The following is a 16,187-nucleotide window of genomic DNA, read 5'->3' as shown; positions in this document are numbered from 1 at the left end:
ATTCCTAGTACCCTGCAGGAATCAATACTTGGGATTTTCTGGACCATTTTGCCAGAACAGGGTGTGTGAACAAACACCTATTGTAAGGGCTAACACCTACAGCAAGCACACAGCAAAATGGAACCATGAGCTTGACTTTTAACCTAACTCAACCACAGGCAGGAAAAATGTGATCCTAGTTTTGAGGACTTGATGTTAACTGCAGTTTGTGCTTACAGCTGCTGCTACCACAGTTCAAGGCCATGCAGCTTGTGATTATCTATTTCTCATTGTAGTGCTTGCACAACAGCCAATATCCAAAACTGAGAACTTGTAATTCTTGGGTGTTCACTGCCATTATCTGCCCATAGATAAGCATTTCCAGGTAAGCTCATATTGTAGCAAGTCACTTCAGGGAGTTAAATTGGCAGAAAAAGAATCCTGTTGGAAAAGGGATGAACTTTCTAATGGTTCAACCTCCCGGTTTCAGGATAAGATGCAGCAAAAAGGACTCTAGCAGCCCCAACTTAGACCAGCTTAAATACCATCCAACTGAAACTAATCAGATACTGGCTTTTAACTTTTCTTCACTACCTGAAAAAAAATACTGCACACAGACTGTAAAAACACTTTTTTCCTCTGCTTTTGTTAACTATGTGCAGTAGATCTCTACGTCATCAGGATCCTATCCCATGAACAGCTCTTTGAAGGTCATGGAATTATTTTAGCACTTAGGGTTTTCTACAGATTACCACCACCTAGTCCAGTTCACAACTACCCTTTTATTATCTATACACTGACAAACAGCAAGAGAATTGAAGTTTCATAGATACTAGAAGTAGAAAAAGATCTTTCCAAAATCTCAAGAGACCTAAACCCACATTTTCTAGGAAGGGTTCTAGTAGCTCCTTCCCACAAAATACATCAACTGCACAAAATCCAATCTGAATTCATAAAGAATGTCTGAGGGAACAAAACCAGAGGAAATGAAGTTCACTTTTAGTATTTGCTTATTTATCAATCACCTCCAAGGGAATATTCTTGGTTTATACATATACCTAAAATCAACAGTTTCCTCAGGCCTCTCAAACAAATCTTCATAATGCCAACCAAAGTGTCTAAGAAAATACCTAAATACCTTCAAATTATTTGCAAGACTAAATACATCCAGTTGTTTAAGGCATCCTCCTGTTTCCACAAAAGGATCCTCTGCAGTGGGAAGTAAATAAATGTGTTTACAACACCTGTCACATCCAGGAAGTGGCCAGCTCAAGACGCTTTAAAAACTACCACTAATTATGAAATAAGAATTTCTACAAACCAAAGAAGATTCTTCTTGCAGGATTGTGTGGGTTTAACATCACAGGAGGAGCTGTTGTATACAAAAAGGCAGGAATTGTAATGGCTACTGTAGTCAAATTGCTCTACTATCCAAAAGGAGGTTTCTGGCCATTAAGGCAGCAGCCAGTTTGCTGGTTTTGCCTGGGTATTGCACACTTTAGCACAGCCTGGCCTGTAACAGACCCAGTGAATGGAATTTCAAATATATCAACATGCAACTTGACAAGCATTGTTAGTTGTTCAGTTTGCTACATTTACAGGTTGGTTTAGTCTAAGGCTTTTTTTCCCCTTAAGTTTATTTAAAGCTGCATGTACAGAGAAGAACACGTTTTAAAACCCTTTCCTCAGTAACACATCCCTTCACTGGGGGAACTGTAGTTTCAGCTCAGCAAAATTTGCACTTTTTAAAATGTTTTTAATCCCTTGACTTCTATTCTACACCAAGCCACTTCAACCGTCAACAGCCTTGGAAGAAGTGTGTCCTTGAAGACTGGAGCAGACATAGCCCAGCATATTCATCTTGACCACAAAAAGGTACTTCTGTAAGTACTGCCCCATCCCAACATAATCTGGGCCCAAAACTCCAGATAAACTGAAAATTTTAGATTAGTAATGATTACCATTCTTTCCTCATAGAACTATTTCCCAAATGTTGGACTGACACATTTTTCACTTGAACTTCTTATTTGCATACCTGGAACTTACTGACTATGGAAATACACCTAAATGATAATTTATTTACAACTATGCAAAAACTGTCATTAAATCACTGCATTACAAACTCAGAAGCTTTCCTTCAGCAATACTTGTACTTATTTTGTCTACTCTTAAAGAGGTTTCTCTAAAGTGGCTCCCCCAGTGATGTTAAACCCACACAATCCTGCAAGAAAAGTCTTCTTTCAGCACTGCATTCAGTGACATCTATTTTTAAAATATTAAACTGAAGTTAACTACAACTTTACAACATTTACTACTGTCTTTAGCATGCAGAAACTTTCATGATGTACCACATCAAACAGACACAAGACAAAGCAAGGAAGGAATCAAAAGGGACAAAAGTACCTCAAGAAACCAGAACAAACTGGTTCTGAGGTACTTGGTATAGTCACAGAGACAATACAGACATCTTTTTTTCCCCACAGATCCATATTCATGCAACATAAAAAATCCATCTCAGACTGGGGTAGTGTCTTAGAAACACTAACTGGGAGTGTGAAATGCATGTTCTAACCTAAGTAGACTGGAAGGCAACTAATGCAGGGGCAAAGTAAATGTTATGTGGTCTTCAGATGAAGGTGATACCTGGCAACTATTTGTGAAGTGGGGCATTGAGGTTTTGTTACCAAGCACATGAAACAAGCACCATGACTGAAATGAAACTAGATATGTACATGGAGAACCACAAACATGTCAAGACATCCATCCATGGGTGCAAGCATGGGCTCTTTGTAACCCTGACCCTGGAATTTTCTGGCAAACAGTGGCAGATGCAGCAGCCTTTCAGTCTACCAAAGTGCATTGCTGTGATACAGACAGGCCTGAGTGGTTGGTATTCCAGGAACTGACCCTGGGAATTCTCGTTTGTTCAACATCATGGAGGCCTTGGCAGAAATCTGGCAGGGGCCTGACAGATTTTAAGTCCTCACATGATTCAACTGGTTCTTCAGGACTAATTTGGGCCCAGCACAGTTAACACAGAGCCAGAATTTAAATATACTCCAAGAGTTGTGGCTGCATTGTATTTCTTTGTCCTCCTGCTCCAGTTTGCTCTACAGTGACATAATGAGGAGACAATCTACCTAACACAGGTTAGGCTCCTGATCCACACAGTAAGCTGCCCAGCAACTCCTGGACCTAAGCCTGGCCCAAAGGTGGTAAAGCCACATTTCAACTGCACTGCATCTGGTACAACAAAGCCTCCTAAGGCCCACCTGTGTCTTAAACCTCACATTCCCTTTCCCTCCCTCTCTTCCTACAATTCCACTCTGTTCTTCCTTCCTACACCACCACAGCTCTGTACTTGCTGCAGACAGCATGGCAATTTATTATTCACCTGGCTGCTTTTTGGCAGTGCCTTCCAAAAGCTGGGATCTGGGAATCAGGATGCAGAACCCCCTGCCTGAGAGTGGGTCTGAGAGTGGGCTCTGCCTTGTCAAAGTTTTCTCACTCTCACATTTTTACATCTAATGCATAGCACAGATGCAAATTAACTGTGCAGTGCCCGTTTCACACTGATGCCAAACCTCAGAGCTGGGAGCAGCAGCAGAAACCTGAAACAGGGCAGGCAGCTGCAATCCCAGCCTCAGTTCCCACAGCCAGGCACATTCAGAACGCTGTGCAGGTAAGCTCCAGGCCTGGCAGGCAGCACTAGGCTGGCCCAGAACAGCTGCTGTGTGGGTGCCCCAGCCACCAGGCTCTGCTGCTCCTCCCTCAAGGAAATCAGAATCCAGAAGCCTTCATCAGGAGGATGGGGCAGTATAAATAAAAAATAAAAATTAACCCAACTTATATGAGCAGGTTTTTTAATCTAAGTGCACCCAACACGAACACAGAAATAATAATGGGCAAAAAAAGGAACCTTATTAAGGCCCAAAGGCCAAGTCACAGGTTGGACTATGTGCTTTACACAGGCTGCAAATAACAATTTACAGGTCTGGGAATGCTAAACCCCTCCGGGATGTGGCATAACAGTATTACAGCTGCCACTTTTATGCAGTATACAGACAGTAACTCAACCCCTTGCTTATCAAATTCTCCCTTGCAAAAGAATATAAAGCCTGAAGTCAGCAGGGTTGAAGTTAAACAGTGACATTTAACAAGCTATAGAAACACACATGCCCTTTTAACAAACAGCTTGATTAAGCCATGAAACATCAATGTATTCTTGAAAACATTCTGGAGTGGGGAGATGAAATCTGCAACATGCCACATACCAGCATTAACAAAATTTTGCTGTGGCATATTCTTACTTCTCTGCAGCCATGCATCTCATGATGAGGGCACCCATTCTGAAGAATGCCCAAACATACTCCAAGCACACTGACCAGCCTGAGCAGCTTGGAGCACACAGGGAAATTTGGGACATTACCCTAACCAGGCAGAACCTGAGTATTTTACACTCTGCAGCCATGCATCTCATGATGAGGGCAACCATTCTGAAGAATACCCAAACATATTCCAAGCACACTGACCAGCCTGAGCAGCTTGGAACACACGGGGAATTTTGGGACATTACCCTAACGAGGGAGAACCTGAGTATTTTACACTCTGAGCATTACATTTCCTATACCCACCCCATCCACCAAAATAGTGATCTTGTAAAAGTTACACTCCACCCTTTAGGGGTACAGGCACAGGCATACAGAAATTCACCAGTTTTGTAAGAAACTAACATTCTACAAAGAAAAAGCCACTTCAAGAAGCGCTAAGGCATCAACTTAATTTTAAGTATTTCTAAAGGCTAAAACATGTGGCTGTTATCAATAACTCTTCCCTCGATCAGGAATTTTCATCCCCACCCCTCCAATTAATACAGATTTTAAACATAATCCCAACTACTAAAAAAAGCCATTTTGGAGAAACTCTGCCAGTAAGTCAGCAATCGTTCATAGTAACACTAGATTTAAAAAGGTGACATACAACAATACAACACTCTGGTGGCTCTCTATAAACTAAGAGATTAGAGATACAGACTTTAGCTTATCAAAAAAAAACAAAACAAAAACAACAACAAAAAACAACAACAAAAAAAACAAACAAACTCCACTGAAACTGCAGCTGTTTCACAGAATCCCAGAAAGATGAGGTTTGGAAGGGACATCTGGAGATCCCCTAATCCAACTCTGCTGCCCAGGCAAGGTCACCTGCTGGAGTAGGTTACACAGGAATGCGTCCAGGTGGGTTTTGGATGCGTCCAGAGAGGGAGACTCCGCGCCCTCCCTGGGCAGCCGATCCAGTGCTCTGCAACGCTGAACCTAAAGAAGTTCTTCCTCATGCTGAGGTGGCACTTCTGGGGCTTTAGTTTAGCTCCTTACAAAACGGAACGAGCGCTGTACTACGAAGAAGACCCTTTATCAAACAAACGCGTGTTTATCGTTTCTAGTTTAAGGACTTTAGCAATACTTTATTCCGGAGGTGTCGTTAGAGGCCTTCTCCATTAAACGCCTGAGTTCGGCCAACGCTCGCTTTACATAACACCGCAAGCTGCCTCTGTAAACAGCCTGTCCGAGCTGCAATTTCCTCCCCAAGTGCGCTGCGTTCAGCGACCACAACCGAGCGAGACGGTGACCGGGCCGCCCATTGTCCGGCTCGGCCCGATAACCGGAGCTCCGGGCGCGTCACCGCCCGGGCCGGGCCAGCTCCGCTCCCCGCCTGCCTACGGGGCACACAGAGCTCCTTCCGACCGACAGCGGGGCAGGGGAGCCCCGGCCGGCCTCAGGGCCGCGCTCCGCTGGGCCCCGCCGCACGGCCGCCCTGGCCGAGCCCACACCGCCCCGCTCCCTCAGGGCGCGGCCTGCGCTCACCCGGCCCCGCCTCACCTGGTCGCCGGCGGCTCCCTCTCCGGACATGGCGCGTTCAAAGCGGGCTGGGGCGCAGGGCCCCGAGCGGGTTAAAGCTCCTTAAAAATCGCTCGTCCGGCCGCAGCCGCCGCGCCCGGAGAGCGGCAGCGAGAGAGCGGCAAAATGGCGGCGGCACCTCCGGCCCGGGGGCGGGGGAGCGGGGCTGGCGGGAGGAAGTGCGTCATCGCGGCGCGCGGGGGCGGCCGGAGGGGCCGCGCTGAGGGCGGGAGGGCGCGCTGAGGTGGCGCTTTCCTCTTCCCGCTTCTTTTCCTCTCTTTTTTCCTGCCTCTTCTTTCCCTTTCCACGTCGTGGGGACAGAGCTGGCTCCCCGGAGCCGCTCCCGCCCCACACGGGCAGGATGGAGCCGCGATGCCCGGCCCAGCCCTGAGGGTGGCCCCGGGAGGGCGGGAGGCCGCGCTGAGGCGGCGCTCCTCTTCCCGCTCCTCTTCCTCTTCCCGCTCCTCTTCCTCTTCCCGCTCCTCTTCCTCTCCTTTTTCCTGCCCTTTCCTTCTCCCTTCTTTCCCTTTCCACGTCGTGGGGACAGAGCTGGCTCCCCGGAGCCGCTCCTGCCCCACACAGGCAGGATGGAGCCGCGATGCCCGGCCCGGCCATGAGGGTGGCCCCGGGAGCCGCTGCAGCCGCGGTCATGGCACCCGCCAGAGGGATGGAGGGAGCTGCGGGAGCTCGGTGACTTCCAGCGGCTCCTCGCCGGCGCTTTGCCTTCGCTGAGGCAGAGCCAGAGGCGGCTGCCAGCCGCAGGGCCGTCCCTTGCAACTCGCAAGAGCTTTTGCTAATCAAGTTCAAAACACAGGCTGAGATCACGGTCACAAAAGATGTCAAGGGCACAGGAGGGAGCTCCCCCTAAAGCTACTTAGTTTTTGTGAAAAATGCCAATCACTTGTTTTTAAAATTTTAAAAGTTTAATAGTAATAAAAATGATATAAAAATAGTAATACAATTAGAGTAATCATAATTTGGACAATCTGAATTAGGACAATATGAGACAATAAATACAAAGAGTTACGGGGCGTCCAGGTACCTTTTTCTGGGCAGCACAAGCCCGAGAAAGGACCCACGTTAACAAAGGATTAACCCTTAAAAACAATGACCAGTTGCATATTCATACACTTCATCCATGATGCATAAATTCCATTCAAACACAGGATTCTGTCTGGTCATCTCTTCCTCCGAATCCTAACAGCGCCTTCGAGGCAGGAAGAAGTTCGTTCCTTCTGATAACGGAGCAATAAATTCTCTTTCTCTGAAAGATTTAGGTGTCCTGTGTCTGCTATCTTGCTGTGAGTCCTTTCTTTAAAAAAGTATCCTACATAGCATAGTTTCTATTTTAACATTTTTATAACTATAAAATTAAACTTTAAACTTTAAAACTATATTTAACACAGTACTTAAGAGAATTAATACAGCATAACTTTGTAACATAACACATATAATATTCATTTTAATATTTGCAAAAAGCCAGTCATAAAATACACATTTTTCACAGTTTTGTTTACGAAATACCCACCAGCCAGAGAAAAGGGCCTTGAGGCAGCCACTGCAGGGAAACTCTGCTCTATGAAAAAAATAAAAATCTTGGAGGAGGCTTGGCACATACCAAGGTGATTTAGCTGCCTTCACAACAGCAGTGTAAGTGATCTTGAAATTGTGTAATACAGAAGTACATGAAGTAACTCGGTGTTAGTACTGGGGTTTCCTTTCTGCCTCATCTTGCAGAAGTCACTGTCTTAAACCACAGAAATGTGTGGCAATGGAACATAAGGAAAATATAATGTGCAACCTTCTGAAGCTTCACCTGGGAAAAATAAAGGGAGCAGAGAGTGGAGAGTTACTTGACTAATTGTGCAGTAACGTTTCTCAGAATTTTGGTTCTTTAAAAGTGAAATACAAACATGTCTTGGCTGATAAGCTGTGCTGTCCTTGGAGAACAGGGACTTTGTGATATGAGCCTCATCTGTTGAAAATATTTGAGAAATAAATACAACTCCTATTCAAAAACCCTGCAATTCTCCACGTAGTTCTTGTAATGTTTTTCCACTTCCTATACAGGAACTAATTCCTTCAAAGTAATTGCTTGAAGCAATGCTGGTAAAACTTCTAATTAGACAACACTTGTGTCATTCCAGGGCTGCAGTGTGTCAGCTGCCTCCCTGGCCTGGCTGAATTTCTTTTTTTTCTGGTTCTTCAGGTTCCCATTTTGTTGTGAACGCCAGGGCTCCCAGCCTGAGGTACCTGGGGCAGCGAGGACATGATGACAGGCCTGGCAGCTTGGCAGGGCTGCCCTTCAGCTTTGGGGTGGTTTGTGATATCAGAGCAGGAGGCTGTTGTTGATGCCTGCTGTGCTGTGGTGATTCATGCTCAGTCATGATGGGGAACTTCATGAATCAACAAGGAAACTCTGTGGGTTATAGTGCTCTGGGAGGGAATGGGGCAGAAACCAAAAATCCAGAGCTGCTCAGGAATTAAAGACTGCTGTACCTGCAAGGACTTGGAACTGGAAGAAAATGAGAACCTAGATAGATGTTGAACCTTATAAGGCTGCCAGGCCAGGATCTTGGTGAGCTGTAAGCAAAGCAAATTTGAAAGGAAGCTGCTTTCAGAGAGCTGGGGCAGTGGTTATCAAACAGACCTGACACACCTGCCTCCCAAGGCATTTGAGCAGCTAGTTATGAAATTATGGGTTCTGTGCAACTAAAACCACTAAAAACATTGTTTGCAACCTTATTCTCAGAAGGATTCAGTTACAGATGTAATTTTGTTGATTTTGTCTCCTCAGTGCTGGAGAGACAGTTTTAGCCCCTCAGATCTGAGCTGCCCTGTTAATTTCTGTGTGCCAGTGCTGAATCCCACCAGAGGGCAGAGGGTGCTAAAGATTGTCACCAGTGTCACCACACTTGTTGGAGGCTGTGGGCTGTCTCCCCTCCTCTGAGATGGATTTCAGACACAGGGTGAAGGTGAGAACCTGGAAACTGAGAGACCCCATCCTGCTCTTGGCCAGGGGTGTGGTGGGACCTGGTGTTTGCTCAGCTGAGACTTCTGCAGTGCCTGGGTGCCCTACAGAACCCATAATCACCCCTTTGGTGTTTTAAATTGACAACACCCTGGGGATTCTGTGAACTAAAGAGGAGAAAGCAGCCTAAACTTACATTCTCATAGATCATGATTAAGAATTAATCCTTCCATCTTCCTGCCAGACTGGTGTTGCTCCCCTTTTGACCTCCAGTGAGCTGTGTCTCACTAATCAGATGCATCAATGAGGGAGGAGGCAAATCCCAAACAGGCTTTGCTGAGTTTATTTTCTTGGGTTCTGCACTGGCACTGCTGGGCTTTGTAGTCAAGAAGGAAGGAAGCATCTAAGCATCTGGGGGGGATTTGGGTGGTGAGGAGGAGAAGGCAGCAATAGGATTGAAAAGAGTTTGGGAATTTAGTGTATAAGCAAGAAAACAAAGCTGAATGGGCCAGCGAACAGCTAGGGTGATCAGTAAAAAATAATTACAGCAGATTACATAGTTGCAGTAATGTATTTTAATAGTGTAATAAGATGTTAAAATTCGGGGTTGAATTCTAGCCTCCTCACCATCAATTCATTTGCTTGAATTGCCTATCACTTAATGCTATTTATTACATTGTTGCCTCATTTATCTTTTGTAGGCAGCTTTTTCAGTTTTTCTAAGGAAAGTATAAATAATCATCATGTCAATAAAATCCTGTTCTGTTTTCAATGCAGAATTCTTTCCCAGTGCATGTAGTTGTTACCTTCCTATAACACTTCTTGCTGTTGTGGAGCATTATTAGTATTCATCAATGTTTATTTATATTGCCTTGTGGATTCTTTGGAAAATTTACCATAATGAAATTAAATCTGAAGCTGGATTTGTGTGCATCTCTCTCTCTCTGGTCAAAGGTATATTTTAAGGATGTAACACTAAGCAGTGAACATAGTGCAGTAAATTGTTTAAGCCAACACCTGGGTATCCTCACGGGCAGGGTTACATTGCTTTTTTCCCTTGAGATTTGTGGTCAGATATTTATGTATGTCAGATATTTACCCTTTATAGTGTACATACAGTGGGGTCTAACATGTCCCAAATGCTTTGGGTGCACAGTCTGTGAGCAGATCAGCTTCCCAGGATGGGCACAGTCAGCCCCCCATGCCCAGCAGCCATTCCTCTGGCATTCCTGCAACAGTGTCCAAGGCTCTGAAAATCAGAGAGGCCGATACCCACCAGCTCTGCCCGGGCCAAATTCATAGGCAGAAAAAGAGTAGAAATCCAGAAAACCTCGAATTACACAAGGAAGTTAAAAAAACCAACACACAGAACATCCTGAACCAAAACAACAAAAAACCACCAAGCCAATAACAACAACAACAACAAAAGAAAACCAACTGAAAAATGCTATTCTGGATGAAAGTGGAGCCCAAATGAAGCCTTGCAGCTGGAGGGAGAAAGATGAGGTAATGTACACAAATAGCAGCGCAGTTCACTGATTGCAATGTTCTCAAACTTTTGAGTGTTTGTAACCTAAGTATTTTTGAAGTCCTTAAGATGCTCCTAGCGACCACCGGCATGTTCGCACGTGTCCCTGTGGCTTGTCGCTGTCCCGGCGCTGTGACTCACCCGGGAGGTGGCAGGCAAACACCGCCGGCTGGGCTGCAAGCGGGCGAGGGGACGAGCTGCACGTACCTGGCACCCGCCCAGCAGGGAGAATGGCACGGCACCAGCTCGGGGGGTTTTATGTCTGGATTACGGGATTTTTTTCCTGCCACATTGCTGTTGGACATCACGAGTGTCTTTCTGTGAATCCTGCTGTCGAGTCACAGCTTGCAAAGAGGAATTGTTTTGAAAGTGTTTTAACTTTACCTTATTTTAGGAAAAAGTCACGCACATTTTGGGTGTAAGGGTTTTAACAGTTAATAAGAAGGGCAGAAAGTAGGAGCATATGGAAGAAAAATAGAGTCATCAAGGGATGATTGGAAATCAAAGAGGGAACTTGCCAGTAGGCAGCATAGAGATCACCCAGCAAATAAAAGGAAGAACAAAATGAGGTGGGGCAGAACATACTTACTTGTAATTGGTTTTATGCTTTTGCATACAAGTATTTAGCCTCAGGTGTTTTCTAGTGTATACTTGCTTACTCTGGTTGCAAATACACAGACAAAGCCCTGTAAAAAACATAGTGGTGATTGCAGTTATTTCTCTCTTAAAGCCAGTGATACAAAATTTAGTGTTCATTGTGATTGGAGGATATAGTACTTCCAAAAATGCTAGTGATTAACAATAAATAATTTACTATCCAAGCATAATGTTGCTTGCACTCAAATGCCTTCTACTTAGCTGAATAATCCAATCATCATAAGATGATGTGTAAGAGTCAGTTTATAAGACATTACATGCTGTTCATTTTCATAATGTACTAAAGAACATGAACACAGAACATCACAGGTTTCCACCTCGGGGTGTTTTGGGCAGAACTCTTGTTTTCTTAAACACAAGTTGTCCACAGCCAGGAAGCTCACCCTGCCCACATAAATCCTACCTGTGCAAGCACCGTGTTTGTGCAGCCTGGAGAAACAGGAAAGGTGGAACTGGCCACCCGGTCCACCTGTAATGGGGGTGGGGAGGTTGCTATGCAACTTTAGTGTTTGATGTTTTGCTTGAAAGCTCAGCTCCAGGAAACAAGGGTTTACATAAGAATCAATCTTTCTTTCTTCTAAGTTTGTTTCCTTCTATTATGAAACAAAGCTTGTTTGTGTGATTCAAGTACATCACAAGCTTCCAGAAACCTAGAAGCAATGTGAAAGAAACCAAAGTTTGGGATTGTTTCAATCTCCTTGTTTTAAGGCAAACTTGATCTTCAAATCCTGGAAATGCCAGTATAATGGAATAGTAACCACCACCTCCTCCTGTATTCACGGTGTACAGCTTGATCCACAAGATACCCCTTGCTTCAGTTCACCTTCAAAACCCATGGTGACTGTGCTGTGTGTCCCACCTTAAGCCACATTTATGTCTCTAATGCCATTATTGTTCCCAAAGCTAATTTTGATGAAATGACTGATGTTCCTGACCTGTGTGAATCTCCTGCACCGCTGATGTCACCTCGTCCAGACCTGCATGTGAAATCCCAGCCCCCTACGAGTTTGTGTGAATTTACCTTGACAGATTGCATGCACTTTGAATTAAGGACTGTGTTTTCATATTTATCTCTAAAGCATCTGGGTACCATGGTGACCACACCAGACAAGCAGACAGACACACTTGTGCTTAATGCTAAGTGCAGTGCTGGGGTCCTTTCCTGTAGGAAGCTGGGATTCATGTTAACAGAGCTGTCTTCTGTAGTTGAACCAGTGATTCCAAGTTTTCTTGTGTGCCATTTTTAGTAAATTAATAAGGACACAAAGCTAAGGAGGTGTTATTATGTTCTCTTTACTGGCTAAGCTTATACTGCATTTGAACTTGTAATGATACCCCTGCCGAATCACCACATGCTATAGTAGAATTTGCTTTGTTGTTGCATTTCTGAAATAGTATAACACTGCACTTTGAAATCTCATTTAAGAGAAATGTTTCAGCCTAAATATAAGAAAAAGCACCCTTCAGGTCAACAGTCTGAAAAGTATTGCCTCTTCCAGGCAGCTCTAATTATGTATTGATTGTACTTAAATCTTGCATTACAGTTAATTTCATGTTACATGCTTGCATTTGTTATTTTTTTCCTTGTGTTGTTTTGACAGTTTTTAAATAATAATACATGGGTGAGTGTTTACTCTGGAACAGCCATTTCATTTTATTAGCATACAGAGGTCAATGAGGCAGAAAAGGGAATGTAATGCTTATATATTAGTTAGTACTTGTTCCACATAGCATCTTTCCAAAGACTGGGTACAATTCCTGGGGAAATGACTCAAAATGTAATGATCCTGCAGTGATTTAACATGAAAAAAAATGAGGTGCCTTGGATTTTTATTATATTTGTTTGCTCCTTGACCAGAAATTATGTGTCTTTATTTCTCATCATTCAGGCTTTCTGTTGTCACTCTCATTGCAGTTGTTTGTCATGGGAGCAAAGAACTAGAGCTGCTGTATATCAGAAGTATGCATCCCTTATATGAAAAACAGACTTTCAATGTATGTTTGAAAAATGAATGAATCCCACAACTTTCATTTTTTTTTTTTTTTTATGTTTCCCCCTTTTTTTTTCCCCTGCTGTAATTCGTTAGAAACCATGAGCACAGAAGGACGTGTGTATCCCAGCACAGTTTGGAAGTCCATCCACTCAGACATGACAGTAGGTTTGGGAACACTGTTAGCACTAATTACCTTGTAAATCCAGGCGCCAGTTGCTAGAACTGCAGCTTCCCCAGTTACAAACATATTGCCGGGAGATTTGGAGCAATTAAGCAGCAATTGTTCTCACAGAATGGGAGAAACAGGGCTCTGGGATGTAGTTTGGATGCTGCAAGGACCAGGGCACTTTCTCCCACAAGCTGTGGGTCTGCTGGTAGGTAAAACTAGCACTGGGAGATAAAGAAACAATGGGAAGGATTCCACTGATTGATGAATGGAAAAGGATATTTGCTTTTACAAATAAACTTTAGGTTTGCTGATAAATGAAATTAGACATTGAGAGATGAAAGAAATAACGGGGAAGAAAAACCCCTAAATTCAGTAAGAATTAAAAATTTAAAGGGAGGGTTATACATTAGAGGGAAATCTTCCGTATCAGGGAGTCTGCACCTCTCAAGTACCTCAGCCAATGGGGAAAGAGAGAAGGGAAATGCAGCCGGGAAATTGGGATAAAAAGGAGGCTGCGTCCTCCAAAAATTTGAGAGATCCCAGGAGAATGCCCCATGGCCTCTCCCTTTATTCCAATAAAGTAAAAGCACTCCTCTGTCTCCTTTTTGGACATAAACCTCTGGTGTTTGTGGATTAATTTTCCTGACACTACCATTAAGAAATTCTTTTCAGGAGCCTCCTTTATTTAATAACCCCCGAGATGAATAAAATTATTCCTTAATTTCTTGAAGGTGCAGTCAAGAAACAACCGTGTGCTGCGGTGCTGTGTGAGCAGGAATTCTTGGGATACAGAGCCAGGCTGCAGTTTGTGTGTGTGAGATCAGGGCATGCCAGCAGCGTGGAAAGCAGCACCAGGGGTGTGGTGTTATCCAGGGATGTCCCAGCAGTGGTGAAAAACAGGGGCAAGTTACTGCTTGGTTCAGGTAATGAAGACAATGTTAAGGCAGTATGATAAGTGAGCTGATAACTGTGATAGACTGAAGGATGGCACCTTTCCAGCCATTCCATATCTATACATGAAAACATACAATTCCAAAAATTTTTACCAAGCTCGAAAAAAAAAATTAAATAATCTGTTTAGTTAACTAAACCTTACACCATTATAAAAAAAGAAACTTTAAAAAATAAACCACAATTATCATAGTATTTATATCTCATCTACTTCAAGTTGCTCCTTGGTTCAGGTAATGAAGACAATGCTAAGGCAGTATAAGTGAGCTGATGACTGTGGGCATGTGATAGACTGAAGCATGGCACCTTTCCAAGCATTCAATATCTATTAATGAAAACATACAATTACAAAAAAAATTACCAAACTCAAAATTTAAAAAAATCATAATTAAATAATCTGTTTAGTTAACCAAACCATACACTATTATTTAAAAACTTTAAAAAAACCCCCATAATTATCATAGTATATATATCTCATCTACTTCAAGTTACTGCTTGGTTCAGATAATGAAGACAATGTTAAGGCAGTATGATAAATGAGTTGATCACTGTGGGTGTGTGATGGACTGAAGGATGGCACCTTTCCAACCATTCAATATCTATACATGAAAACATACAACAATTACAAATATATATTACCAAACTGAAAAAAAAATTAAATAATCTGTTTAACTAAACCTTACACCATTATTAAAAAAACTTTAAAAAGTAAACCATAATTATCATAGTATTTATACCTCATCTACTTCAAGTTACTGCTTGGTTCAGATAATGAAGACAATGTTAAGGCAGTATGATAAATGAGTTGATCACTGTGGGCATGTGATGGACTGAAGGATGGTACCTTTCCAACCATTCCATATCTATACATGAAAACATACAAAAAAATATGACCAAACTCAAAATTAAAAAAAAAAAAATTAGTTAAGTAAACCTTACACCATTATTTAAAAAACTTTAAAAAGTAAACCATAATTATCATAGTATTTATACCTCATCTACTTCAAGTTACTGCTTGGTTCAGATAATGAAGACAATGTTAAGGCAGTATAAGTGAGCTGATAACTGTGATGGACTGAAGGATGGCACCTTTCCAACCATTCAATATCTATACATGAAAACATACAACAATTACCAAAAAATATGACCAAACTCAAAATAAATTTAAAAAATCATAATTAAATAATCTGTTTAGTTAACTAAACCATACACTATTATTTAAAAAACTTTAAAAAGTAAACCACAATTATCATAGTATTTATACCTCATCTACTTCAAGTTACTTCTTGGTTCAGATAATGAAGAAAATGTTAAGGCAGTATAAGTGAGCTGATAACTGTGGGCATGTGATGGACTGAAGAATGGCAGCTTTCCAACCATTCACTATCTATAAATAAAAACATACAATTACAAAAAAATATTACCAAACTCAAAATTAAAAAAAAAATCATAATTAAATAATTTGTTTAGTTAACCAAACCATACACTATTATTTAAAAAACTTTAAAAAATAAACCATGATTATAATAATATTTATACCTCATCTACTTCAATTACTGCTTGGTTCAGCTAATGAAGACAATGCTAAGGCAGTATGATAAGTGAGCTGTGTGTGACTGAAGGATGGCACTGAGATAACCTCTTGTGAGTGATTTGCTCATCAAAGGCCGTAATTGTGTTTAGAAACGGAGAGCCAGCAGGTTGGGCTGGTTGTGTGCCGTGCTTAGAGCACTGAGTGCATTGTGTGTGTTATCTAGCTCGATGTGCTTTTCCCCAGCCCTGTCTCTGTGCTCTCGCTGCCTTTTGTTTCAGCCTTTGCTGTGTGACTCATCTTCATAAGACGCATTTGCTACAATTATCTGCTGGGTTTCGTAATGAGTCCCACTCCTTCCTTTTGCCTCTCTTCTTTTCAGGCTTGCTTTCAGAATTCATGCTTATAAATTCACGAGGTTTTTTGGTTTTTTCTTCACAGGAGGTACCAGTTACCAGCGTTAAAGAACCACGCCTAAGCTATGTGCTAAATCATGACATATCTTTTATT

The 16,187-nt window shown here is 42.6% G+C and overlaps 1 protein-coding gene across 1 annotated transcript in view; it reads right to left on the bottom strand.

Moving 5' to 3' along the window:
• The window catches only part of CSTF3 (cleavage stimulation factor subunit 3), a 47,717-nt gene extending 41,692 nt beyond the window's left edge, over nt 1-6,025 (bottom strand). Inside the window, exon 1 of the mRNA XM_036384466.2 lies at nt 5,859-6,025. Within this exon, the coding sequence (XP_036240359.1) occupies nt 5,859-5,888 (30 nt within the window). The 5' untranslated portion in view covers nt 5,889-6,025. The remainder of the gene's footprint in view (nt 1-5,858) is intronic.
• Nucleotides 6,026-16,187: the final 10,162 nt, after the last annotated feature.

Source organism: Molothrus ater, chromosome 6, assembly GCF_012460135.2.
Source record: "Molothrus ater isolate BHLD 08-10-18 breed brown headed cowbird chromosome 6, BPBGC_Mater_1.1, whole genome shotgun sequence".
NCBI lineage: Eukaryota > Metazoa > Chordata > Aves > Passeriformes > Icteridae > Molothrus > Molothrus ater.
Note: the sequence above shows the minus strand (reverse complement) of the source record. Positions and strands in the feature narration are given on the sequence as shown.